The sequence below is a fragment of the Semicossyphus pulcher genome, unplaced genomic scaffold (genome assembly GCF_022749685.1).
Source record: "Semicossyphus pulcher isolate SPU_LCO1_2020_fin unplaced genomic scaffold, fSemPul1.0.p SCAF_4, whole genome shotgun sequence".
Lineage (NCBI taxonomy): Eukaryota > Metazoa > Chordata > Actinopteri > Labriformes > Labridae > Semicossyphus > Semicossyphus pulcher.
This window is the reverse complement of record NW_027211715.1, coordinates 29,605,245-29,632,332: the sequence shown is the minus strand read 5'-3', so window position 1 is coordinate 29,632,332 and position 27,088 is coordinate 29,605,245. Positions and strand designations below refer to the sequence as shown.

The 27,088-nt window shown below is 42.0% G+C and overlaps 1 protein-coding gene across 2 annotated transcripts in view; it reads right to left on the bottom strand.

Annotated features, from left to right (window-relative positions):
* Positions 1 to 27,088, bottom strand: part of lrp8 (low density lipoprotein receptor-related protein 8, apolipoprotein e receptor) — a 215,781-nt gene that overhangs the window by 10,911 nt on the left and 177,782 nt on the right. For both annotated transcript variants that reach the window (XM_069679388.1, XM_069679387.1), the window contains exons 11-16: positions 24,556 to 24,780; positions 22,856 to 22,974; positions 20,336 to 20,475; positions 10,377 to 10,518; positions 5,969 to 6,121; positions 3,573 to 3,968 (exon numbers count right to left, since the gene is read on the bottom strand). In XM_069679388.1, the coding sequence (XP_069535489.1) occupies positions 3,573 to 3,968; positions 5,969 to 6,121; positions 10,377 to 10,518; positions 20,336 to 20,475; positions 22,856 to 22,974; positions 24,556 to 24,780 (1,175 nt within the window). The remainder of the gene's footprint in view (positions 1 to 3,572; positions 3,969 to 5,968; positions 6,122 to 10,376; positions 10,519 to 20,335; positions 20,476 to 22,855; positions 22,975 to 24,555; positions 24,781 to 27,088) is intronic.

Sequence of the window (27,088 nt, the reverse complement as noted above, 5' to 3'; positions counted from 1 at the left end):
CATCTGGAGCACTTGTGGTTTTGGTGAGGCGGCTGACAACTTCAGAGACCAGAGGAAACATGTTCTTGCTTCTTAGTACCTCTGAAAAAAAAAGTCCTCAGCCCCCACAGTGATGAGACTGGCGGTAGCAGCTCTTCTTTTTAATTCCCAGAAAATCACTTTCTCTCCTCCTCCTCTCCATCTCATCCTTTCTCATCCCTGTAAATGCTGTTTTCCCTGCTGAATGTGTGTCATATTAAAACACCCCGCCTCCCTGCTCAAGTGCTGGACTTTCATGTTCCTTTTTGTGTTCATTCTTTTTCCTCTGTGGCCTCTTTATTATTTCTCAGTGTACATTCTCATTTAACAACCTTTAGTTTTACTCTCTCTCACCCATTCGCCTGTCCTCCCTATGTCTCCAATTCTTCCCTTTCCTCCAACTTTCACCCCCACTTTCATCATCCTCCCTCTCTCATTTCCTTCTATAGCTCTTGCAACCTCAGTCCTTTTCATCCTGATTTCTCAATTTAACGGGAAATGTCTCTGATGCAAATGCAATATAGTAAAATCAGAGTTCAAACACAGTACAGCAGCTGGCAATCCTTCTCACTCGCTGACCACCCTTTTCACTTCCTTGTAACTTCTTCTCTTACATATTTCATCAACTCCTGAGCAGGAGGCTGTGTCACTCAAATACCAGGAAAGACCTAAAGCTCAAGTAAAATGTGTAACTGCACGAACCTCGTAGGCCAATTTTTCCCTCCTGATAAAGTTTCTGATATCTAAACTTGAGAATTATAATAAAACACGTCCGACACTAGTGCAATAAAAACAGATATTATAATCAAACAACTGTGGGCTTTACTTCCAGGTCTGTACGGATGTGATAAGATCGTTATCGTTGTTTTTTGGCCCAGCTCAGTACACTGAAGGAACCTAAAATCAAGCAGAGCTAACGATAGCGGCGCAATCTCTGCTAGCAGTCCTCGTTTCCCGCTGTTAAACAGTACATCCTGACAATTTGGACACATCACTCCGCTCCTCGAAACCCTTAACTGGCTCCCCGTACAACAGAATCACATTCAAAATCGTATTATTAGTCCATAAAGCACTCAATGGTTCAGCTCCTGAGTATGTTTCTCTTTTAACTGTACCCAGAATTAGATGTGAGTCCGGTGAGGGGCCTTTAGTTACTGTGGTCCCTCTCTCTGGAACAAGCTGCCTGTTGACCTGAGGTCCATCACAACTGTGTCTACTTTTAAAACTAAACTCAAAATCTATTCCCCCGAGCGTATGAATAGTTACTCTGTGTGTGTGTATATGTGCTGATGGTTGTATGTGCGGCTCTGTTTTTCTATGTTTTCATTTTATTCTCTTTCTGCTTTTTTGGTGTTTGATTGCTCTGTGGCGTCTGATGGACATTGGATGCATGCTTTACTGAGTAGATTTTTAGATGTTATTCATGATTCCTATGTTTTTACCTCCAATGTAAAGCACATTGTGCTTACCTGTAATGAAATGTGCTTGATAAATAAAACTGCTATTGCTATGCGGCTGTGGCTAAGAGGTAGAGCGGGTCATCCTCTGATGGCTACATTGGCTGTTTGAAAACTGGCTCCTGCAGTCAAAGTGTCCTTGGGGCAAGACACTGAACTCCAAATTGCACAGGAGGGCACAGCTATCTGCACGTGAATATGTATTTAATACACATTGTTTTATGTAAATAGTTTGATTAGTTCCTGATGGGTACTTTGCATTGCAGCCTCTGCCATCTACATTGTAGAGTGTATAAAAAGATGGACGACATGACAGCTCCCTAAAAGTGAAGCCAAACCCTCTCTATCGCCCCCTGCTGACTGGCTGCAGTATAGGTCATAAAGCCCACCTCCTCCATGTTAACAGATGGGACATGAGTCAAACTATAAAATCAAAATACACACCAGATACATTTTTCTCTAACATGGTTTCTGTCATTATAGTTAGTTCTTATCGTTCTGATTTATGTCCAAGTGTTAATTTTTCTGACAAGTTTATTTTTAATTAGTTATTTGGTGCTGTAAAAAGGATGATTGACAGCTCTGTTGACAAATCTGGCTCCTGCAGCCAACTGTTCCGGATAAGTGAACGTCTAAGTGTGTGTTTTGGTTAGCGGTGGCTACGGCGGCTCCACCTGCCGATCTCTACTGCGCTTCCTGTCTCCAAATGACGTCACCATCACAAGATGACAGCGCCCGTCACGGGGGGTATGTTGGCATTAATTTTGTACAAGAGCAGATGGAGACACGTCCATCTATATATACAGTCATTGGTATGAATGTGTGTTTGAAAGAGTAAATGTTACAAGTAGTGTAAAATGCTTTGAGTGGTTGCAAGACTATACTCCATAAGTGCTATAAAAGTTCAGTCCATTTACCATCCGTTTTATTGGCAGCCATAACATACATCATTGTTTAGTAAGCTACCGTTTTGGAGAAGAAGAAATAAGTTGATGTTTTGGGGGCTAATAAATTACAGTATTGGATTGAGGCATTGACAAGCGTACTTGCCAATAACCGATGCCCCATTTAAGGCTGTATCAGAGTCATTTCGCTGTTGGAAAAACTCTACACACTGTATATCCATTTAGTCTCCTGCCTCAGTCTGAAAAGGATGATGCAGCAGAACTGGAGCCATAAAACACACAGGCAGAACTTCACATATCCACATTTTAAGACACAATAAAGGAACATCTTTGAGAGGCAGAACTTCAGAAGCAAGAGAAGCGACTTATTTGGATGTTTTGTCTTTCTACTGTTAACATGAACAGATGACATGAGGACCAAAAGCTGCCTTGGAAGTTTGACAGTTTGCACTATCTCATGTTCATGTCTCAATGTATCAAAGGCCACAAAGATTCAAGCAGAGAGCTGAAGACACCGATTTGTGCAACAAAATAACGCCGCGGCATGTGGTGTGCAGCACAGTGGTTTATCAATTTTTGCTTTGCGGCGCTCTCAAGGATTCTTCTACGCTGTCAAATGCAATTTAAGTCTTAGCGTGGCTTTGTAAACCATTGTTACTGCTGTTATATTCTGCTGTCAATGTTTGTCTGGGCAACAAACTTTAAAGCTGAATTTTTCTTCTGCTTGATTGGTGCGAGGACGGAAAATGCTGCCAGTTTTAGAGAAACAAGGAGAGAGAGAGAGGCTGTCAGGGAGTGAGGATGAGTGATGAGAGGTGGCAGGTGAGAATGGAGAGGACTGTCGTTTGTTAGGTCTGACAGCTTTGTTGCATGCTGCTCATGAGGGACCAGCAGTGAGCGGAGCGAGAGATACACAAGTGAAAGAGGAAGTGTGTGTGTGGAAAAGAGAGAAAAGCAGAGAGGGAGCGAGGACAGGAGATAGACAGATGGCCAGACAAAGAGACGGAGAGGAAGAGAATCCACTGAGAGGAGGGAAACTGATGTAAGTAGTGGTTTTCAGCTCCCTGCTGCAGTAATGGCAGGTGGTAGCAGGGTAGCATTACACTTAGAGAAGAACACACACAGCATGCAAACACTCGCTTCACACAAACTCTCATTCCTATGCACAAACCCTGCTCACCACGATCCTTACCTCTGTGGGAGAGGTTCCCGTTGCTCTCTCTCTGAATGCTGTTGGGGGCCACCGGGCCCAGTAGGGGTGTGTGTGTGGAGGTGGAGCGCTGACTTGTGCTTTTGAAACTGGTCGTCTCTGTGCTTGTGGCGGCGGGGGTCCTGGGATGCTCCGTCGAGGTTCTCCTGGGGCTCTGAGGAGGGGTGGGTGTGGTCAGGCGTCTGCTTGTGGGCCTGAGCGTCGTGGCAGGAGAGGTGGTGGCGGTGCTTGTTGTTGTGGTTGTGGTGGTAGGGGGAGATGTGGTCGGGGGGATTGATGTTGTGCTTGTTGTTGTAGTGCTTGTTGCAGTGGTTGTGGGAGGAGGTGTAGTGGTGGTGGTGGTGGTTGGAGCAGCTGTCGTGGTTGTTCTGGGTCGAACTGTACAAGAGATACAACAGGGACAAAAGGGATTAACGCTTTATGACTTGCAAACAGCTCGCAAGTATATCAACAACAAGAGACATAGTCATTCTGGCTGTGTGCATCAATATATATGCAGCACATGACTGGAAATGAAAGGATTATATGATGCTATGTATATAATTAGGCGTCTTGCTTCAGCTAACTAGCATCTTTTTACCCCGTTAAACTAAGCAGCATTCTCAAAGGCTGATGAATGAAGCAAACACCGAAGTGCCACAAACTGCAGCTTCTCAATTGGCCACTTGGGGCTGGCTCCAAAAGCGAGTCAATGTTCATCCACCCTCATGTTAAAATGCCCAACTTGACAGCAGAATTCAACATGTTTACAGCCTGGTCCAAAAATTGTTTGAGCCTCTGAAGCTCATTTTTCCATTAATGGCAACTGTATGGGTTGTAAATTATTATCTAACCTACACATTTAGATATTATTAAAGACCCCCTCCAGTGAAAATCAAGCGTTTAACCTTGTAAACATCTCCATGTGGTGTTTTTCATGTGACATATCAGCAGTCATCTCCATGGCTTGGCCTGTCTGCTTTTAAACTGCAGTGTACCAAGGACAGGCTGCACAACACGTTTTCAGATTGGCAGGTTGGAGACGTCACAAACCTAAGGAGCCAATCCCGTTAATGGACGGGTTGACGCTATGCATAACATTATGTGTAACCTATGGCAACCACTTCGGCGAAGCGAGAGCCAGCTGTAACCTCCATCGTAATTTATGCAAACTCACTATTGTTGCCACTAAACGGGAGAAGGAGGAGATTACTTCGGAGGATTTTTACAAGGTAATTAAAAGTATTTTGCAGAAAAAACATATCAGATACAATCTATTCTTTCAAGCAGAGCATTTTCTTAAAACATGACTGGAGCTGCTCTTTAAAGCTTAAAGTTACGCTTAAATGAAAGCCCTGTTATTTGGGTGACAGGTGGTAGCCTCTAGCTGACATAGCTTTAGACATAAATTAAGAGCATAATTCAGACACCATTTCATTAAACCTTAATACATGCTCAGCAAAAATACTTCGACTGCATGAGGAGGTCCAAGAACTGTAAGTGCAAATGTTCTCTGCACGCGACATGGCCTTGTTTCCTCCCTTATTCTTTCTCAGAGGAATTCTCTCAACAGTAGCCTACATACACCATCATCTCTGTGCGAGCTCGCATGTGGAAACAAACAGAGCGGGTTCATTAAGGAGAGCAGCTTAACGTAGCAGATGTGAAATGTGGCTGTGACTGCAGAAGCGGTGGGACTCGCTGTGCAGTGAAATAAGGTCAGAGAAATAATGGAGGAGTGCTGGAAACACAGGTAAGCTTGGATATCCCCGACCCATTTCCCAAGATAGTGTTACAGTAGAACAGGTGTCATATTATCTGAAGAACATTAATACAGTATGTTGAAGGCTGATACTGCTGTCTTATTTCAGAGCTTTATTTTGTAAGAATTCAGCGGATCTCGTTGAATGTTACATTTCGGATAGGAAGGTACACTTGGGAATACCAGCAGGGGAAACTTCAGCTCTAGCACTGAAACCTATTAAGGAAAGAGTTGGTCCTGGTCGAGCTGTGCAGAATGAAGAACCAAAATCAAATTGGACATGACAGCTTCAGATTTGAGTTATCATACACGCCTGGAAGAAGTTCTTCCTTCAGCCTGAAATGTTACGGGTAATACTTCCAATAGCCATCCATGCACGCATTTAAATACGACCAATATAGTGTAAAAGTTTAAAATGGAACATTTATTTAAAGACATGTATAAATACTTCATTATGAGGTGAACTCTTTTAGCCGTGCTGTGAGAGTGAAACCAGTCTAATATCCTCCTGACCTGGCACTCCATCATGTCGCCGTGACTACAGCGACTTCATGCGACATCCTCAGCACAATCCTGTTAATTAAAAGTGTGTCTCCTGGACTCGGTGATTTATCGGTTCAGTGTGTGACCGGCTTACCCATAGCGCAGCGCCTCATGTCCGGTCCCAGCTCCATGCCGTCGGGACAGGCACAGGTGTACTTGGGAGAATGGTCGGTGATCTGGGGGGCCTTCAGACAGAGGTATTCACAGCCACCGTTAGGCAGACTGCCCATGTTACAGGTGTCAGGGGCTGTAAGGACACAAGAAGAGAAGAAAAACAGGATTTACATGGGTTACTAATGGTAATGGTAAGTATGAGTTTCTGCATATTTCTTTACAAATAAATTAAAAGAAAAATGATTTTGCTTTCCATAGTTTGAAGCCCGGCATCTTCAATAGCCCCTTTTACACTGCCAGTTCAAGGCCGGATTATCACGCCTCTGTCACGTTTAGTCTTCTATGTAAAACGCACGGAGGCAGAATGGTGAGGTGAGATCATTCCGCCTTTGAGCTGGCATCGGAGGTAGAAACAAAGCCGAAACGGCGGAAGGCAGGGTAGAAGACGTCGTTTGTGTATGTGAAGCACACGCTGTTTGTTTACACCTCGCTTACCCGACCACGTTTTGCTTCCACGAAAACGTTATTTAAAACCACACACTAGGGCAGCTTTACTTTATGGCGCTGTGGCGGAACCGCAGTGTAAAAAGGGCACTGAAAACTGTCTTTCAACAAAGACAAAAATGTTTCTTTCTCTTAATGCATTTAAATAGCAATCCCATGTCAGTGCCAGGGTGATAAGCACATGTACTGTTGACTGTAATAGTTCAGGAGAAAGAGCCCCCTTTTTCGATAGTCTGGAAATGTCACAACACTACTGTGTTTACTTGTAGAGGTAAAAATGGACTCCAAACAAAAAGTCAGAGCACAGGACCTGGATCATTTTTGTTCTTCTATTGATGCTTGTACTTCTTACTACCTATTACATTTATAGTGTACCCTACTGTAATCCTCAGATTAGAACAATTCACCCATGCAAATTACTCTTGAACCTCTTTCCACTCCATTTCCAATAGGAGTCATCAATGAGCGCTGATTAAAAAGCCTCTGGATGCTACCAACCGATCAGAGCAACAGACATGTGACGTAGCGATGGGCTGCTAACAGAGCTATCTTGTACCATCATCTAGTTCAACATAAAACTCAAATGTTATGCATCACATGACCTGGTAGCCAGCTCCTAACATTTGTATGTAATGTAATCGTGCAGCTCTTTTAATTCTTTTCTTTAATAAATCAGTGGCAGCAATCTTGGTTGTTTAGGAAACTGCCCAAATGGCGCTTAAGCCTTCTCCATAGATAAACTGTTGTGATTTGCCTGACCTGAATGAGTCTGGATGGAAATCTGTGTGAACACGAGGAGGACCACATGTATCTGCCAGAGCAAATAAAACATGAGCTTGCAGATTCTTCTGGTTCCCAGGCTCCTTTTACAGTGTTATTTAAGGAAGTTATATTTTTTCCATTACCTTTTTTTCCGGCCCACTGAAGAGATGCTTAGCTTAAGGCCGGGACGTCTTAACTTTCTCTTTTTAATCTCAGCACTCAGATGAAAAATGTACGTATGGTTTCCTAACCCAGGACTCAGTGGAGAAATATTGCTACTCTTGTCATGTGGGGAAGCACCAGAATTAGGTCAGATCGTGGTCGATTCTGCCTCCTGACATGTGCGCAGTTTTCAAGAGCAGCACATCAGAGGTACCATCAGCCATCAGAGGGAAGCAGCAACATCGCTCAGTACGCACCGTCAGATTTTAATAAGCTGCATGCTGTACAGTATCTCAGCATCACTGCTATGTAATATGAACAGCTGTCTGAATGAAATTCTTCAAAGCTTCATGTTTCATCTTTACCTGCTTTCAATATTAAGACGAGATGAAGGTCTGAGCTTAAAAGCAAATCTTTGAAATGCCGTGACTCATTATTACAACATGTCTAAATTCTATGTGGGCGGAAGAAAGGGGCAGAAGGGTGGGAGAGGAGTGGAAACAAGTCAAAGAGCGTGAGCGGAGAAAAATGGAGGCAGTAGGAAAAGAAAGGAAGAGGAAAGACTGGAGGAGAGAAGAAGACAGGAGAGGAAGTGAGATTAAAGTTTGCAGAGATAACCCTCTTAAGTGGCTATCTGGTTGTTCGTTGGTGACGTCACACCTCTGCATTAAACTGTGTCCGGGTCCAAGCCACTGTTTTAACCGTCCTGGGTCTAAAAAATGCCCTCAGTTGTCTTTTATTGATCTCCAAGTAAGTAAGTAAGTAAGTAAAGTTTATTAATATAGTGCTCTTCACAGACATAGGTCACATACTATAAAACATGACAGGTACGATGGCCATATAAGCCACACAAAGAAAAGCGTCCTATGTTCAAAACATCAACACCAGATACAACAAATAATAAAATGCACAGTACATTAACGATACGTAGGTTAATTAGCCAAATGCCTGTCTAAACAGGTATGTCTTTAACTGACGTTTGAAGACATCAACAGATTCAGCCTGTGTTAGTAACGTGTCCCTAACGTGTTTGTTTTCACAGATGGTGAAACAGATTAACCCCGACGGGACATTGTTAACGTTTGGCTTTTACCGGTGGATGCTATCGTTAGCTATAGCATAGAAATGGTTTGCAATCGAAACAAGAATGAGGGGGTTCACAGCTATTTATACAGTCTATGGTTCACAGCAATAAAAATCCTTACAGAGACTTTCATCCCATAACTTGAGTGGCTTATCTTATCAAACGGACTGGAGTGGCTACAGGTCTTCCTAATCCTGCAAGTGCACATTGGCTGCTGTTAATCCAATGTGTCAGACTGAGATAATTTTATTAACTGAATCTCTTTAGACTTACTCCTTTTGTTTAACTTGCCTGTAAATGATCAGTATTAGCCGAGCTAGCGTCTTGTGCTAGTGTAAACCTTTAGGGTGTTGGATGAAAAATGTTCCTTTTTCTACGTGCTTACATTGCATTCGATAACGTATTGGCCTTTTATTTACACGTGCTTCAGAACAGAGAGCAGGGAGAGGCTACATCATGATAATAAATTACACCTAAACTTCATAAAGACCTGCTCACATCTGAGCCACTACGGTCTCTAGTAATTTAGCCCTGGTCTGGAACCCATCCCTTATAACTCACTTCCCCTCCAAAACCTGGAGGACAAACTTTGATTGTCATGGACGTACAGATTTATAGCAGTCCTGCACATTTTTATTATAAATACCTTAACCAGAACATGACATAACATCTGTAGAAGTCATCACGCTAGCTTGCTAACAGCTAGTTCACCTTGTATATCCTGTTTTTCATGAAAGCCCCCCATGGAGAAGAGCTACACTCACAACTCTGTTAGAATGAAATGTATTCAGCTCCAATTTGACTCTAAAAGACGCCTCAGTAAAAAAGAAAACGTGATGACGTGAAGAGATTAACAGCTTCCGCTAATGTATACGTAATAGCGACTGAAGGAGCGTTTAGACCCGGAAATGGATTCACGTCAAAAGTGATAGCACTGTTTCTCTTAGGTCTATAATAAGAAATAGAACATGAAGCTATGGGTTTCAGAGCGAAGCTGGATTGACAAAAAAAATAATATAATAAATAAATAAAAAGGCACGATTATAAAAATGATATAAAAACTAAGAGAGAGACAAAAACAGCAGAACAAAGAGAAGAGAGTTGATCTTGCAAATGCTTCACTCGAGGTCACATTTATCAGCTCTTCTATCAGTACGATCATTATTACTAGTTTCAGCTCCCGTTCATTCAGTACGTCTTCATTCAGCAGTTACGCCTGACTGGTTTTTGTCTTGCTTTTGTTGGCATTTTCAAAAAAAGGAGATAAATTCTGCGATTCTGTGTGTTCTTCTCTTTGAGCAGAACTCTTGATTTATTAATGAGAGAATTAAATTAGCTCCCTACTGGCACTCAGACGAGACTGCTTTGAGCTCAGAGTGAGAGCAGAAAACAAAGCATGGAAATATACAACTTACTGGTACACTGTGTCAGCACACGCAGACACGCCGACTTACATACACACACACACACACAGGTGTTTGTTTGCACACCAGGGAAAGCATCCATCATGGGAGACAATAACATCACAACATATCATTTGCCGTTCACAGCACTAACATCAATCTAATCACACACATCAGGTGATTTGTTTGCTGTTTGAGATGGTTTTAATAAGTGGATCCTTTGGTCTATATATGGATAATTCAAGGCCTTGTTGTTGTTTTTTGAGTCTGCACTCAGCTCAGCTAATCATTCTACTTATGTGACCGACACTGAGCAACAGAATGACACCTATTCTTCAGCTTTATGTCCTCATGTAATCAGTTTGCTCTGCTTTCTTGCACTTTACTGCTGTTGAATAAAAAAGTAGCATTGAAAATAGCCCATGTCGTATCGTAGTTGGCAACTCACTCAGCATTTGCCCTGCATGTCTTACCCTTGGGCTGCCTCTGTTCATGAAACACCACCAGGTCCAGCGGGTTGTTGAGGTGCTCTGCCACCTTTGCCACATCATGTCCTGTCAGTCGGTTGGCACTGTATATCGCTTCATCCTCCAAGTCTGTCCAATATATACGATCCTGGGAAGAAAAGAGACGGAGAGAGGGAGTTGAAAACGAACCATAGACTTTGTATAAGAAGTGGACGTAGCCTCTGGTTTAAAAGTTTCGTTCTCTTTGGCGCCACCTATGGCGATAAAAAGGAATTGTGGGAGCACACTACCCAGATTTCCAGACAGTGTTTCATGTGTGATGTCCACGGATGTAACTCTTGATTTTCCTGGCTGACGGTCGCTTTCCTTTTTAGACAGTTTGCCTTCATCTGAGCGTCGAGTTTGTTTCTTTTTCTTTGGATTTTCACTTATTGTTGAAGTTGTATCTGTAGTCATCCATCTTTTCTTTGTTTTTTCAGCCATAGTAGATTACTGTTTACTCGCAACACTTACTCGCACACTGCTGGGTGATGAGAAACACGTCACTAACTGGGCGCCCCTCATGTTTTTTCTGCCAAAGTCTCCACAGACACCCAGTGTGTAATAATGCGAATGCAAAGGCTTTCATCAGTGGGCCATAGGCTCAGTCACCAGTGTTACCTAATTCAGCGATAGATGGTGACTTAAGAGACTTTATTTATTTAAATGAAAATCTTTAAAAAGTGAAGCCAACAGCAAAGTGTCTAAAGTTGCATTACTTCTCATGGCAAACAGGGGGAGACGCCACTAGCTGCAAGAATCCTGTTGTATGGCCCGACTGCTCAGTTGATTTATTAGCTCAGTAAACATTTTCCTAATGAGTTTATGTTCTCAGTTGGTAGTTTCAAGTCTTCTTCACTACAGGGTGATGTTCTTTTTGGAAATCATGGACACATGTACAGTAAAATCGGCAGTAAATAAGGGAGGGGTTTTGCGCAGGTCTACCTGTGATTGACAAGTTGCTACCAGGGCGACCTGTAGCTAGATAAAGACTTTACAATATGAGCTACCCTGTCGTCAAAATACGACTTTTTCTGGTTAAAAAAAAAGGATGGTGACGGCCAAAATACTGTACTGTTTGTTTCTTTTTCAGACTGAATGAAAGTTTGTTTCCACTTGTATTACCCTCATGTTCTTTTAACGCAACATGCTACCATATGCCAAGTTAACAGTTCACCTCATCTGCATAAAAATTAATTTATGCAGAATTAATGGCATATTATTTGTGATGATGGTAGACAGCAATCGTCCAAGGAGACTCCAATAGGGAGCCCAGCTTGAAAGAGTTGTGGTGTTGAAAGTTACGCAGAGACATATCCTCATAATAACAATGGTATTCCTTTGTTAAAGGGGATCTTACTGTAGCCTTGGAGAAAATGCTGCCCCAGCATGTTCTTATAATTGCCCCAGGTTAATATGGTCAAAAAAGAAGTCAAAATCTCTTCAGTGACAGAGTTTGATTCTATTGAGGTTTGTGGATTTACAATTTACTTGACAGAAGAGACAAATCTGAGGGAGATAATGCCTGGAGGCAAGTTTAATTCAATTTTTAATTAAAGGCAGATGAGAAATGACAGACTTGAAGGCTGAAACATTATTTATTGAAGGGAGGTTAAAAGCATTGCATTTTAATCAAGGTGAAAAGTTTAAACAGACTGAATAAGTTATATTTGTAATGGGGAGTGTGCTGTATCTTCTGACTCTGAGCATCCAGCACTCCATCCTGACAATGACGAGACAAAATACAACGTTTTTATCTAACTATTTAAAGATAGCAGTGTGATAAGGATTGTATTGATGAAAACAAACATTTTCTCTGATATTATAACAGCTCTGAAATGGCATTCAACTAATGAAAACTGTGGCGGCAGTATTATCTGCTATTTCTCTTTTCAGTTATCTTAATTATAATTTCTATTTTACAACTTTATAGGAGCTTTTGCAATTATGGAAATGTTTCACACTGGAGTTAAAATAGCTTCAGTGCAGAGAGGACAAAGACAATAAAAATGTTAACCACAACAAATGTCGACTTTTATAATAAAAAAACACATTTTTTACTCTGCAAAGAGGCTGCCACCCCCTTGTTGTAAAACAACTTGACAGTATTCTCACAACCAAAGCATACAGTACTGAGACATTTGGCTAGGAATACGATGTGTTTGTAGCATGGATGTATTAAGGTGAGTGAGATAATGGGTTCAAAAATTATGCTCCATTCGGTCCAATGAAAATTGCTCCATAAATGCATCTACATATTTGTTTGGCCTTTTTATGCCTTTATCAAGAGAGAGGACAGTGGATAGTTTTGGAAACAAGGGAAGGGAGAGTTGTGATGACACGCAGCAAAAGGCCAAGGGTGGGGGTTGAACCCAGGGCCCCTGCATCGAGGACTGAGCCTCCGTACATGGGACGCTCAATTTAACTGCTGAGCTAAACTGGCGCCCTGCTTCTGCCTCTTGTGGTCCCATTAAGGACGTGCACTAGAGTGCTTTTAATGCAGAGCTTGTTCACTGCATGACATCCAAGACTTCCTGTTGCCCAATGCACATGAATGGGATAAAATAAATAAGTCACACAGCTTTTCAAGACTTCCCAAGTGTCACTGGACCAAATTGATCAAGCTGTGTTCATAAAAAACACAACAATTTTAGATATTTTTTACACTCAAAAAAGTGTATTCATCTTTGTATAAACTCTCCAGTGATTGTGCATGGGGAAAAATGCTCCTGCTTATGTTTGCATAAAGTTGAGCTTGTGATGAGTCAGTGGTTAACTATCGACGGTAGTGCTGCTGGGCAACTTTTAAGTCTCTGTAGCCACGCAAGTGCAGCAAGGTCTGCAATGCAAGGTCCAATTCACAATAATTATCTATCTATGAGTCTAATAAAGTAGATAGTTGGCTAAAATCACTTTGGGAGTACCGGGTAGTTTCGGAGAAAACATGACATCCGTTGAGAGAACTTGCTTGGTTGACACTGTATATCTTCAGCTTACGTTTTCCCATCCTTTATGTGCAAGGAAGCAGAAGGCAAATGATTTACACAAAGGAATAACCCTGACCTATGTCATGCTTCACTTTAGCTTCTTTCTCCGTCTCTCTTTAACAGATCCTCATTTTAATTCTCTTTAGTGGTACAATAGCATAACAGGATACAGCACACGTGTGGCTACGGCACTTGGTTTCCACGGCAACCGCAGCCTGCTCCATATCATACGCAGACACACATCAGTTAAGATAAAAATGATAGCAAGAGGAAACATTGAGATCATTGGAGCTTAAGAGGCGAGTGTGAGACCATCTGGCTGTCTCACCTTCTATCAGCATTTGATTCATTAGATTAAAGTTGTGTTTATGGTCTTTCTAAAGGGCAACAACCTGTAGGGGTCCAACTATAGCTCGGTCTGGTGTGTGTATATACGTTTCTATTGTGTGTCTCTATGCGTGGTGCCGCCACAGCAGCGATCCACGCTCCTCTTTTGAGTCGGGGGTATCAGCGGACTTGACCTTTCTCTCACCTTCTCCTTTTCCGTCTTTCATTGTGCTCTCTATCGCTCCATCTCCCCCTCGCTCAGATTCAGATAACCTTTACTCGTATGACAGAAGTGCTGAAACAGTCAAAGACAAATACCAGCCATGTTGATAGAACAATGCTCACATCTATCATTCAATCTCTTCCCTTTGCCTTTTTAGTCCCTGTGGATGTCTTTCTCCGGCGTCTATCTTTTCCTTTCTCTACTGTCAGTCTCTGCAACGTTTTTTCACACCGTGAAAGCTTCAAACTGCAATGCAGACCTGAGCTGGTCAGTGCTCTTCAGTGTAGAATCAAGGTCAATGTACGTGATCTTAAACACATGCACAAGCTCTCCTTCACACGTGGACTCACGTTGCTTCAGTAAGAGTTGTGTCCCTCAGCGGTTATCATTCTTAGGGTCAAGGGGAGGAAGGCCCTTGATGATTCTGTCATGATTCTGTCAAACGCTGGGCCGCTTTGACTGACACATCTGCCTGACGAGCTTTTGTGCCTCCTGCATACTTAGATGTGATGCCAGAAAACTACAAATGAAAGCTCAACCCACTCAGCTTCTGAAGCTTATGATTTTGTGGGTTTGATTTTTGTTCTTTGTTGTATGAGCCCGAGTTATGAAAAAATAATGTAGGCTTGGTGTTAAATCTGTGTAGGAATCAAATGATTGCAGGCAGTTTGTGTTAATCTTTACTAAGCTGCAGAAGAGTGTTAAAGCTGGTACACCCACACAGGTGTTTCTAGTCAGCTGATTTGAACATGTATCCAGACTGTGGGTGTGGACAGATAAGGTTCGACTGTGGTCACTAATGCTTCAGCCGCTAACTAGAGCAAGCTGTCCTGACGGTGCTGACCTTTAAGGGGACGGAGAGTCATTGAGCCCAAAATAGAGGAAGTTATCGTAGCTTATTAGCTGTGTTACAACATCCACTTTGATCTAACCTAATCTGTCAGAGTAAACACAGTTTCACTAGAGGGCCGTGTGTTTGCAGACGGTTAGGAGAGAGGAGGAGACAGAAGTGGACTAATATATCTGTTTAACAGCTGTGTGAATGTATTGACCCATCAGTGACAAAGCTAAGCTAACAAACTATAGGAACGAGTTTGCTGCTTAAAGCTTATAAAGCTCCAGCAGGTTTATTTTGATTGAAATTATTGTTATGAAATGGTAAATTAAACAGATCGGTAAACACAGTCCACAGAGAAGCTAGCGAGTGAGCGCTAGTCAAGCTGGGCTGGCTAGCTACCCAATCACAAGCTAGCTGACTCTAGCAGTTCACCAACAAGAGCAAGTAGCCACTACATCTCCAAGCCTCCTGCTCCACCTATTTGGCGTGGAGGAGCAAATGTCACTTTTTGCTTTGAGCACAGACTGTATATAAGAAGTGGACTTGACCTCTGGGTTCAAAAGTGAAGTCATTCTAGTTGAAATCATTCAGATTTCAGGTCAACTGTTGGGCGTGATCTATTACGATCTGGTGTTGACGTGCGCCGACGCATTTAATCGGAACAACTGTGTGTGATGCGCACATCGTGCATTCGGTTCAGTGTGTTTTATACCAGCTCAAGATGGAGATCTGTCGTCTGTTCAGCACAGTAGTTGCTGTTGTTGTGTTGCGGTTTAGCAGGCAACAGTGTGACACCGCCCGCTTCCATCTAGCCGTCCAATAATGTTAAGGTCTCTTAATGTTTAAATTAAAATATGCTCTCTGAGGTTGTCCAGTTTAACTTCGATGCCGACGTCTTGTGAAACATACATCACCACGCATTTTGCCAAGATGTCACAGTCTGGAAGTAATCGAGTCAAATCCTTTACATGGCACAATTTTTCATTTGATCGGTTTATGAAAAGGTTAACACCATTTTCAATCGGTTTGGGCCTTTTTATTCTGATTGAGGTGTTTATATGGAGCATTTTTATTCGGTTTTGGGCTTTTAAACCGATTATAATCAGAATATTAGGCTCAGGTAAACCCAGCTAATGTGACGTGCCTTCAGTGTGTATTCCTTCAGGCAGGAGGGTGAGACTCAACCGGTTGCAGAATGAATTCTGATTGCATGAAGCCCGAGAAGAAAATGACCCTACTTCTCACTTCATGTGTTACCTCGGTAAACATTCTCCTCATGATTTTAGTACAATTGCAAAAAATAAAGCAGTCCACTTCCTTTCACAGTCAACTGGTGTTACTACAGCTTTAGTTTTGTTGCACTTTTAAAAGTGATACAGCTGCAGTTTGGTTAGATTAGCATAGCTCCTCCGACCTGAGCAGGGGTGTAATAAAATGCGATAAACCCAAACATCCGGTGGGTGTGCAGGGTCATTGAAATCTGTTTAAATCCTTCTAAGATGTTGACTTAAAGGCAAACGCACAAATAAAAGCTTTAGAGCCATTATTTTCCTTCCTGCTGTCTATTTATTTCCACTGTCTATACCTTTAAGTCACCATCCCCCTCTCTGCCTTCTCTCTCTGAACTCATCTCATCTTCCGTTCTATCCCCTCCAGTCAAACAAAGAGGGGATAAACAGTAATGCAATGATACTAAAGCGAGTGAAAGAGAAAACATTACTCTCTGCATGCTTCTGTGATCCACGTTTCCTCAGGGCTCGGTGTCTAGGCAGGGGGTGGACACTGACGGGAGGGGTTTGTATGTGCGTGTTTGGCGGTGGAGCATTCAGACTTTGAAATAGAAACTCGGTGTCTTTCTTCTGCAGTGTCACGAAACATTAATACTGTATATCAGTATCCATGTGAAGTTTGCAGAGGATACGCCCGAGTGGAGAGTAGTACTTCAGCTCTCTTTGAGGAACTTTTAGGAATACGAAGAGGCTGCACAGGCCATATAACAGACTGCAAAACGCACACTTGTGAAACCTCATACAGTCTTTCTCACAAACCAAACGTGGTTTTGCACGGTTATGAATGCATAGAAAAGGATGCTTAGTGTTGATGTGTGGACTGTACTTATATAGTGTGACAACAGTATGCGTGGGACGGGCTTAAACAAACATCAAAACTGTTACTTAAGTTTTACTTTTGTGATCTTCCCATTTAAATTGAATGCATTGATTAATGGTATGTTGTAGGGATGGTAGGGATCTCTGGATGGGTCTCTCTTTCTACTTATGCCTGAGTGTGTTTGCACCATAGGCTGTATGAAAAGATGGCTGACATGACAGCTCCCTAAAAGTGAAGCCAAACCCTCTCCATCGCCCCCTGCTGACTGGCTGCAGTATAGCTCATAAAGCCCGCCTCCTCCATGTTAACAGATGGGACATGAGTCAAACTGTAAAACCAAAATACACCTCAAATATATTTTTCTTAAACATGGTTTCTGTCATTATAGTTAGTTCTTATCATGCTGATTTACGTCCAAGTGTTCATTTTTCTGACAAGTTTATTTTTAAGTTTATTTGATGCTGTCAAAAGTATGATTGAAAGCTCTGCTGACAAATCCGGCTCCTGCAGCCGATCTGTTCTGATTGGCAGAGTAGAGGATGAACGACAAGAGGAGGGGTAACTAAAACAATCACTAGAGTCATTGAAGTTTCCATATCTGTGAGCGTCTGCTTCAGACCAACACAACACAAGACGCAAGACCAACACAAGAAGCTGTCTTGCTGTTTAACACACCGACCTGTGGGATCTTTGCTGTTTTTTTTGTGTTTTGGTTAGTGGAAGTGGCTACGGCGGAGCTGCACAACACTGGCTCCAAATGACGTCACCATCGCAAGATGGCAGCGCCTGTCACGGGGGCTATTTTGGCTTCAATTTTGTACAATGAGAGCAGATGGAGACACATCGTATATCTATATATACAGTCATTGGCAAATACTGAACATTATAATGTTATAGATATTCATATTTAGAGCTGCAAGTGTTAATTAGTTAAATAATGGATATATTTATTGATTGCTTCTCAATTTTTCTAATAGAGTCTTAAAATAGAGAAAAATTCCTCTTACAGTCTGACATAAAGAAGATGTTTTATTTGAGTGAAATGTCAGAATCCCTGAACGGATTCAGTTTCTTTTAATATCTGACAAAAACAATAAATCCTCACATTTGAGAGGCAGAAACCAGGAAATTGGTTTGGCATTTTTGCTACAAAAATCACTAAACCGAGAAACATTATTCTTTTTATCAACATCCTCGCATCGTTAAACGCTGCTCCATTATCTGCCGTAACATATGGTGAGTTACACAAACTGGGCCCAGTAAGCAGTTCAACAGAGACAAAAACGCTGAGTCAAAAATGCTCCCTTGCCGCTCATTTCACAGATAAAAACCAAACTAAATTAAAAACAAAAAAGGTTCATTGTTTCAGTACACAACCCAAAGCAGAAACAAAGTTCCCATTATGGCTCTGCTGGGACCCTGACATTCTGCTGCTCTGCTAAAGGATTTTTAATTTGGTTTGTATCATAACCAGAACAGAACAAAGAGCAGAAGAGCAAAGAGCTATTAATCTCTGCAGATGAACTTTCAGCGCCTGCCTGAAACCTTGGTTTTCTTCCTATTTTGTTTTTCACACACACACACACACACACATGGAAGCACACACGCAGGCACACTCAGCTGGACATGATGGATGTCCCTTCTTGGCTTCGCTCCTCATCATCACAGTGTGTGCAGCAAAGAGAGGAATGGAGAACGCACTTCCTACTGTTCACATTTCACCTCCTTCTCTCTCTCCCCCTCAGCAGCCTCGCTCTGCTCTCCTCTGGCTCACTGTTCCTCTTTCCACATCGTCTATACATGATGTGCTCTAACAGACTGACTCTCTCCAGACTCAACAAATACACCGAAATTAGTTTCATCGATTTCTGTACTCTACTGTGACTCTATGATTGTCAGCCCTTAAAAAAATCATTCCTTGGCTTTATACTTTCTAAACATCTCCATCTCTCATTCCTTCTCAGTCTCTCTCTCTCAGTCAGTCAATATTTCTTTATTGACTCATCTCTCTTCTTAAAATTCTTTAGCTCTCACACTTCTTTACCAGTGAAACAGGCGTCATTTAATGATATATAACTTTCAAACACATTCTAGCTCCCAGCTTGTCAAATTTGGCAGCTTCTGCTGTAGCCTTAAGCGGGGAAGACACTATAAGATAATCAGCCCGATTTTGGGCCCGACTCCCCCCTTCTGACAATCCTAAGCAAAGTCCTGATTTTTTGATGCTTCTAAAGATGATTTCTGCAGATGTTCCTGTGGAGTGAGGGATGTTAAGAGTGATTTTACTTGAATATTTACGATCTGTTATCCTGATGTGTGGGGGGAACCCCATGACAGTCGAGCACGCACTCTATGGATTGTGACAGCCAATCAGGAAGCAAGCTGACAGAAGAAGGAAGCACAACAACCGCAGCCATGGCGACGAAAGCAAACAGGAAGCATAAAGTAACACGTACAGCCCATGTTCATGCCGTCTCCACCACTTCATCCACTGTTTGTTCTTTTTTCTACCTGAACTTTCAGTAAAAAGTCGCCAATTCTTCCTGCCCGCCGTCCGCCATTTTTGTTTACGCTAAAGTCTCGTTTGACCGCGAGTGAGCTTTCCAGTTGTGAGAGTCGGGCTCTGGTTGTTTATGAATGGAATCTGTTAGAGTGTGGTGTGCTGCTTTGGCATATCTCTCCACACACTTCAGGAGCAAAACTGTTAAATCTATGATTCGATATCGTCAAAACAATAAGCTGCAGAACAGCGTCTAGAAAACGTGCCAGATGGGAACATCCGGTGTAAGATTCAAAATCATCTGTACTTTCCGTCTTCCATCTCTGACAAGGAAGTCTTCCATATATGAACCACTCTATCAATAATAGCAAAAACTCATGTCCAATACTCACATTTGGCTCACCTGAAAAACTAGAAATACCACGGCAACACTGGAATCAATAAACACGATATGAGAGAGTCACCCCCGAGGCGGAGATAAGCGAGGACGGACCTGTATTTCTCTGAGTCTAACTTTGGAGGTCAGATAAGGACGTTAGCATCTTGTTTGCCTCCAACAAACACGGCCTGCAGGTGAGCTGTGCCAAGTCTCAGAGTAGGAAAATGAAGATAAATATATATTGATGTTGTATATCAGGGATATCATTCCCTTGTTGTCTCTTAATGTTGTGCTCAGCTTCATTGATGCTGTATAAGCAGGCTGAATTGATATTGATTTTACCCTCATGCCAAATTAGTTGTATTTATTTGTATTTTGTGCCCTTGTACGTTTCACAAGCTAAAAACTCGAGGAAATCTGGATTTTTGGCTACTTTAGGGATCCCTTACTCATGAAGAACAAAAAGGTGAGGAAGTATATGGTAACATATCTACATGTACAATGCTCTGGACATAGGAAAGACTAAAGAATCTCTAAGAATCTTTAGGCTCAATCCATCGTACCTCAAAGACAGTGAGGGCGAAGGGGTGGCCCAGGTGGTGATGGGAGGACAGCAGCACTTTGCGGTTGTCTCCGTTCAGATCCACGCTGGACAGCAGGTGCAGCTTGGAGTCCACCCAGTAGAGCCGCCTGTTTGACAAGTCTGAGAAGATGTCGGAGAGAGAGTGAGAACAAAGCCAAGGAGAAGAAGGAAAAAAGAAGAATGGAGAGAGAGAGAGAGAGGTCAATCCAAGAGAAAAAGCCCGGGGTGAGAGGTATATGAATGTAATGGCCCAGTAGCTACGCCATCAATCTTCTTTGACATGACGTCTGAGGCCCTGCGCTGAGCAAACACTGATGTAATTGTAATATTGCCGGTTGACTTCTTTGCTTGGGAAAATATGTGCGACCTTGAGCAAATTCATTAGTCCTGCTGGACTTTAAATTTCAGGAACTTGGCAGCAAGGCACAAAAACCAAGAATGACTCTGCTTTCAACTGTGCGAGAATACTGAATTTGTAGGTAAAGATTTTTACACGTTTGACCTCTTAAATTAAAACATTTATAACGACAATTTACGACATACATTTTTACATTTACTGAAGGCAGCAAATCATGTTCTTTATTTATGTGTTTCTAAAGTTTAAAAAACATTTTTGTTTGCTGTTTAACCCGAAGGGGAAGTGGAAAAAACTTGATTCAAGAAGTTTTATTTTCTTGGACAGAATTTGTGAAATCTAAAAGACTTTGTTGACATTTCCATTTCCAAAAAGATGTAATGCGCACGGCCAAAAATTGTATACTAAAAACAGGAGTTTAATCACATACTATATAGTATATATAGCATAATATAAGAGAAAAATCAGCCATGTAAACTTTAAAAGAAACTAATTTAAAATAGTAATCTCGAAGATCTCAGTTTCGTTCTCTTTGGCAGCATCTATGGTGATAAACGGTAATTACAGGAGCACACTTCCCAGATATCCAGACAGTGCTGCATGTGTGACGTCCACGGTTGGCTCTGGTTGTAACTCTTGATTTTCCTCTCTGACGGTCGCTTTCCTTTTTAGACTGTTTGCTTCATCTGAGCGTCGAGTTTGTTTCTTTTTCTTTGGATTTTCACTTATTTTTGAAGTTGTATCTTAGACTTAGACTTAGACTCAACTTTATTGATCCCTTTGGGATGACTCCCTCTGGGAAATTCAGTCTCCAGCAGCTTATACAGTACAACACAATAGGAAAGAATCAGCACGAAGAGGGTAAAAAATAAAGATCAAAATATATATATCTATCTATATATAGATAGATATATATAAAAAGTACAAAATTAGATAACAAAATATATAAAATATACACTCTTAGAAAATATACAAGTAAACAGTGGGTAATTGACCTGGTATTTAGTTCGATTAAACTAAATTAGGTTATTGCACTGTGGAGTCATCCATCTTTTCTTTGTTTGTTCAGCCATAGTAGATTACTGTTTACTCGCAACGCTTGCAGAGAGCGGAAAAGCAGCCGCTTAGCTCTGCCTACCCTCTCTGACAGACCATCCACTGCTGGGTGACTCTGCAAATGCAAAGGCTTTCATCAGTGGGCCATTGGCTCAATCACCAGTGTGTTACCTCATTCGGCAATAGATAGAGACTTAACAGACATTTATTTACATAAAAATCTTCCAGATTAGAATTTGTTAAATCTAAAAGACTTTGGATTTCCAAAAGATGTAATATGCAAGTCCAACAAAATGTCTACTAAAGCAGGAGTTTAATCAAATGCTATATAATAAATGTAGCATAATATAAGAGGCAGCCATGTAAACTTTAAAAGAAACTAATTTAACACCATCATGCCAAAAAAAGAGCAGAAAAACCTCCCTGATTTATTCTCATTCACAGCTTCATCGCTCCTGTCTCACACAATCACCCGCTGTGTTTTCTCCTCGTATGAAATCAATGGCCGAGGGAAAATAATCCACCACGTCTTTCACAGCAGCAGAGTGCAAGTCTGGCCAACAACTCTCTCATTCGCCTCACTCTAAAAAATAATTTGTTTTCATACAGATGTAGTGACACCTCAATTCCACCGAGTGTGGCGACTGTGCGCCTCTGTTTCTCCTCAGGCAAGGGCAGCCGAGAGAAATTGGCTGGTGCCGCGGAGGGAGTTGAAAGGGACGACGGGAGGTATCGACGGCACAGAGCGTCTGGCTTATTAATTCGGAGGGCTTCGTGTTTGCCGGCTTGATTGATGAGAGCCAGACACAAACTGAGCTGTAACAATAAGAGCTACTCAGTGGCTGCAGCAACCCGAGACTGTTTTCGTCTTCTCTCAGCTCTTGCAGTTTGTCTCTCTTTGTTTCTTTCCCGTCTCTGGCGCTGCCCCTTTTTTTCTCTTCAATTTACTCCAACCCTTTTTCTCTCTTTCTTCAAAGGCAATATCAGCATTATAAGTTTCTTTATAAAACTCCTTTTTAGAGCTGATTTATTTTGCAGACCTCGCATCGACTTGTAGTTTCTGTGCTCTCTGCAAAGTTGCGTTCTTACCCAGAGTGATGCCATTGGGCCACTCGATGTGTTCGGACACCAGAACTTGTCGGTCCACTCCGTTCAGCCCAGACTTCTCAATTTTGGCCTGGCCTCCCCAGTCTGACCAGTACATGAACCTGTGGAGAGATAACCAGTTAAAACATATTGGGTTTAAATCAGTAAAAAACATGAAATATATTTCAATTCATGAATCACAATGAAGCTCAATTAGTTTGACCACAAGGGGAGAATTCATTTGGAAAAATATTGTAGGGATCTTCTTGAATTTCCATTTTAATGAGCCTTTTTGGAAGGAAATTCAGACACATAATAACATGTATGGAGTGGGCCTGTCTTTTAGATGTGGTACAGTTTAAAGGTGATTTTATGTTTAATGGGTGGAATATGATTGGAAACTAATACAAAGCAACAGGCTGTGTTCAAAGAGAAAGGAGAACTTGCTTGCCTCATAGATTTGATTAAATTACAAAAAACTCTGTTAGCTACCGTCTTGGTTTTGCTATCTGTCCTAAAAGTGCGTCTTAAAATGGGGAAAAGGGTTTTTTGATATGCTGCTCCTTCAGCAGGATTTGGGTCTGGGGGAGCTGATCTCTTTTTATCTCTTTAAAAGTAGATTGAAGGCGTTGGAGGAAGATGCATCATGCATTTGTGACCGAGGATATGTTGACTTGTGTTTGTAACTGTTGTGTGTTGTATGTCTGAAACGTTGTTTTAATGTGCTGCTGCTGTCTTGGCCAGGACACTCTAAGAGATTTTTAATCTCAATAAATAAAATGTAAATAAATAAATAAATGTGGCTAAAATCTGAGCCACCTGTCAGTGATAAACAGATAGATGTTGTTTCTTAAAGATTCTTAAGCATTTGGACTAGGTGGACTGAGTGTGTTCAACTTAATAGGTCAGGCATAATATTATTTTATTGAATGAATGGTGGTATTATAATTTTATTTTTTTCTCAGATCTAATATCTTGCCCTTTATTCAGCTAAATTTAGTATTTGAAATGTCATGTGTTAGATGAACTAAAATGTCTTTATCCCCTTTTTCTCTCCAAAATAAAGTAATGACTTCTTAAACAGGCCTTGGGGCTGGAAACTTGGACCATTTATTATTATTATTTTTTTTAAGATTATTTTTTGAGCTTTGTTTAATATTTTATAGGACAGCTGAAGAGAGACAGGAAGTGTGGGGAGTAGCGACAGGGAGATGACATGCACCAAATGATCGGCAGTCCGGCTGTGGAACCTGCGATCAGTGCATCGAGGACTGTAGCTCTCTATATATGGGGCGCCTCCTGCTCTACTAACTGAGCTAAACCAGCGCCCAAAAACATGGACCACTTTTAATGTTTGTCTGTGTGGCCCTGAAAGCTGAGCTTTTTTTTTGCATGTACTTTGTTCTTTGTAGTGAAGAGCCCTTCAGGGAACTTTGGAGGTACAAAGATAAAGAAGCAGATAAAGCAGACCGGGGCCACGGTGTAGCTCCATGTAATTATTAAGCTGTGCAGCAGTACAAACAGCTTTGGCATGGTGCAGTAAAACAAGTTTAAAGGACTATTTTTAGACAGAACAACACTGACTTTCTCCCTACTTACTGACAACAATGCCCTACTTCCTGCTTCCATCCTTCCCCTTCCTCTCTCACACCTTGTCCATCTGTCCAACCCTCCCTCCACCGTCACACATCACCCCCTCTCACCCTTGGTGCGGATCCACCGCGATGGCCCGCGGCTCGCTCAGCTCGGTGGCTATCAGCACCTTCCTCTTCCTGCCGTCTCCGGTGGCGACGGAGATGCTCTTGTTGCCCGAGTCGGTCCAGTAGATGTTCTTGTGGACCCAGTCGACGGCCAGGCCCTCGGGGGAGTGGAGCGAGTCGATGAGAGTCACCTGCTCGGACGAGTCGCTGGCCTTGTTGATGTAAGCACTGGTGGACAGTAGAGAAGGAAGAGAGGTGGAAGTTAATGTGGAAATTAAAAAACACCCAATAATTAAGAAGCATGTAGAAAAAGGGAGGTGTAAGACATATGCAGCAGATGTGTTTCTTGGTATTTTAACCATCCAACTCAGGCGAGGTCGTCAAATACCAGCGCTCTGTCCTGCACTGTTTGGCCCATCTATCGCCCACAACCTCCTGCCTGGGCAGCCTTTCTCTATGTATTCTACTACGTGACCAACAGCAGTTTCTTTGGTCGCCTAATATTAATAAAAGGGCTAACATTACAGTAAGTTTAACATCCTTTTAAAGCCACTGAAGGGTAACGTGCGCGTCTGTACGTGAAGCAGAGAGGCGTAAAAAAGCGTCCTTTTTTGGTGCCTTGGGAAAGAGAACAGGATTTTTATTCTGCTCTCCTGTTGTTGTGAGGATAGACTTGGTTCTGCTACGTGCCTTCGATACCTATTACACCTTGTGGGGAGCAGGTATTCTTTACTTTAGGTAATAGTATGTCTAGGGCACCCAAACCTGACACCTCTCTAACAACCGCAAGCCTCTCACCCAATAACACCTCCCGGAGAGCGCGAGTCTGTCTTTATTTATCAGCAGCTTACAAACACCCTGCCTCTTTTTTGTTTTCGTCACTCTCCCCCTCCGTTTCTCTCCCCATTTTAGCTCTTGCTTCCCACTGTCTCTCCAGTCTGTTTGTTGTTTCGTTTTCCTTCCTTCTTCAAAAGGTAGCACATTATTGTCTTCTCTACATGACACTATAACAAAACAACCTGGTTAAAAGGCCAGTACGTCCCAATTTACACCCAGCCGTCGCGTGTCGGCAAAGCGTACAAGAAGAGAAGTACATATGGAGCAGATGCAGGAAAGAGGAAGGCTGTAGAGGTAGTTGAAGCGAGGGACGAGGTGGAGATGGATGAGTCAGAGACGTGGAAGCAGATTGTGTTGTTAATTGGCGGTGTGACCGTTTGCCACTGCAGACATCTTCATCTATTTAAAGGAGAGTTAGCCTGCTGCTGCGTGTGATGGATAAAGTAAAGATTCTCTCTGGTGTCGCAGGGTTGGGACGCAGCACCTGTTGCTCTCTCTCCTTCTGTAAATTAAAAATAAGGGCTGGAGCAAAGGGGACGCGGAAGAAGTCCCTAATGGTAATGTTGCTACAGGGATGTGTTGTTAGGAACTGGAAATGATAGAGAACTGTGATTATTTGTGAAGATTTACTAGCTTGTATTTTACTGTGTTACAGCTAATATTCTATAATGTTTCTTGTCCAATTTAATAATAAAATCGTATTTATTCTTTACACACCCCATTACAAGGATTTCAGTTGATATATTCAGTTGTGAGGACTTTTGCAGATACAGAGCTTCATGCTGTTTTTAAGGAAGGTGAAGCAGAATAAGCGCCTGTGTCCACTAACAGTGTTCTTTGCGCTGGCAGCACACACAACCTCAACTTCAGAGCGCTTCTCACCGGCGCTTCCTGTTGCTAGGTTACGAAAGTTATCTGGCGGCACTTCTGCTACCCTTGGTAGTGACTGTTCAGTCTGTTTTAAATCGCTCTGCGTGCTTCATATTTGCTTTAATTCAAGGAAGTCTTACAAAGAAAGCTTAAAAACAATGTAAAGGAATCGTGTCCTGGCATCTAGACCTGGAACTTTTATCCTCGAAAAGATGAAAGGATTAGCTTCTTCTCCGCCATTGTTGCTGACAAAGTTGATATCGGAAGTCCCGCCCCTTCTTGATTTTGATTGGTTGGTGAGGGAGGAATGACATTGACGAGCGTGGCGGTGTTCAAAAAATTGAAATATTTTCGACTGAGAGCGCTGCGAGAACCAAAAAACAGCCGACACCGAGGACATATTTGCACTGAGGACGCAGAGCGCTGAAAATGCTGAACTGCACCGGTTTTGTAGAAAATCGGCGCTGCCTGCACAAAGACGCTGCTCATGGACACAGGCCCTAAATCTATAGGAATAATCTTGCAGCGTGACCACAATTCGAAAAATGTAACAAATATTACTGACATTTATCTAAATCTAGCCAAACTATGACACTGTACCTTTAGAGGATTTAGAGGTCTTAAGTTTAGTTTGGACCTTGGAAAAAATGTCAGGATGGTTTATGTCTTAAATATTATTCATAATCTCTGTGTCTACTTGGCTCCCTGGTCCTTTTTAATAAATAATGGTGTCTTAAAAGCCTGTTTTTATTTTGCTATTATTAATGCATGACACAAAAACAAAACGAAATCAAAGCTAATAAATCAATACATAAAACAGGGACTTTAC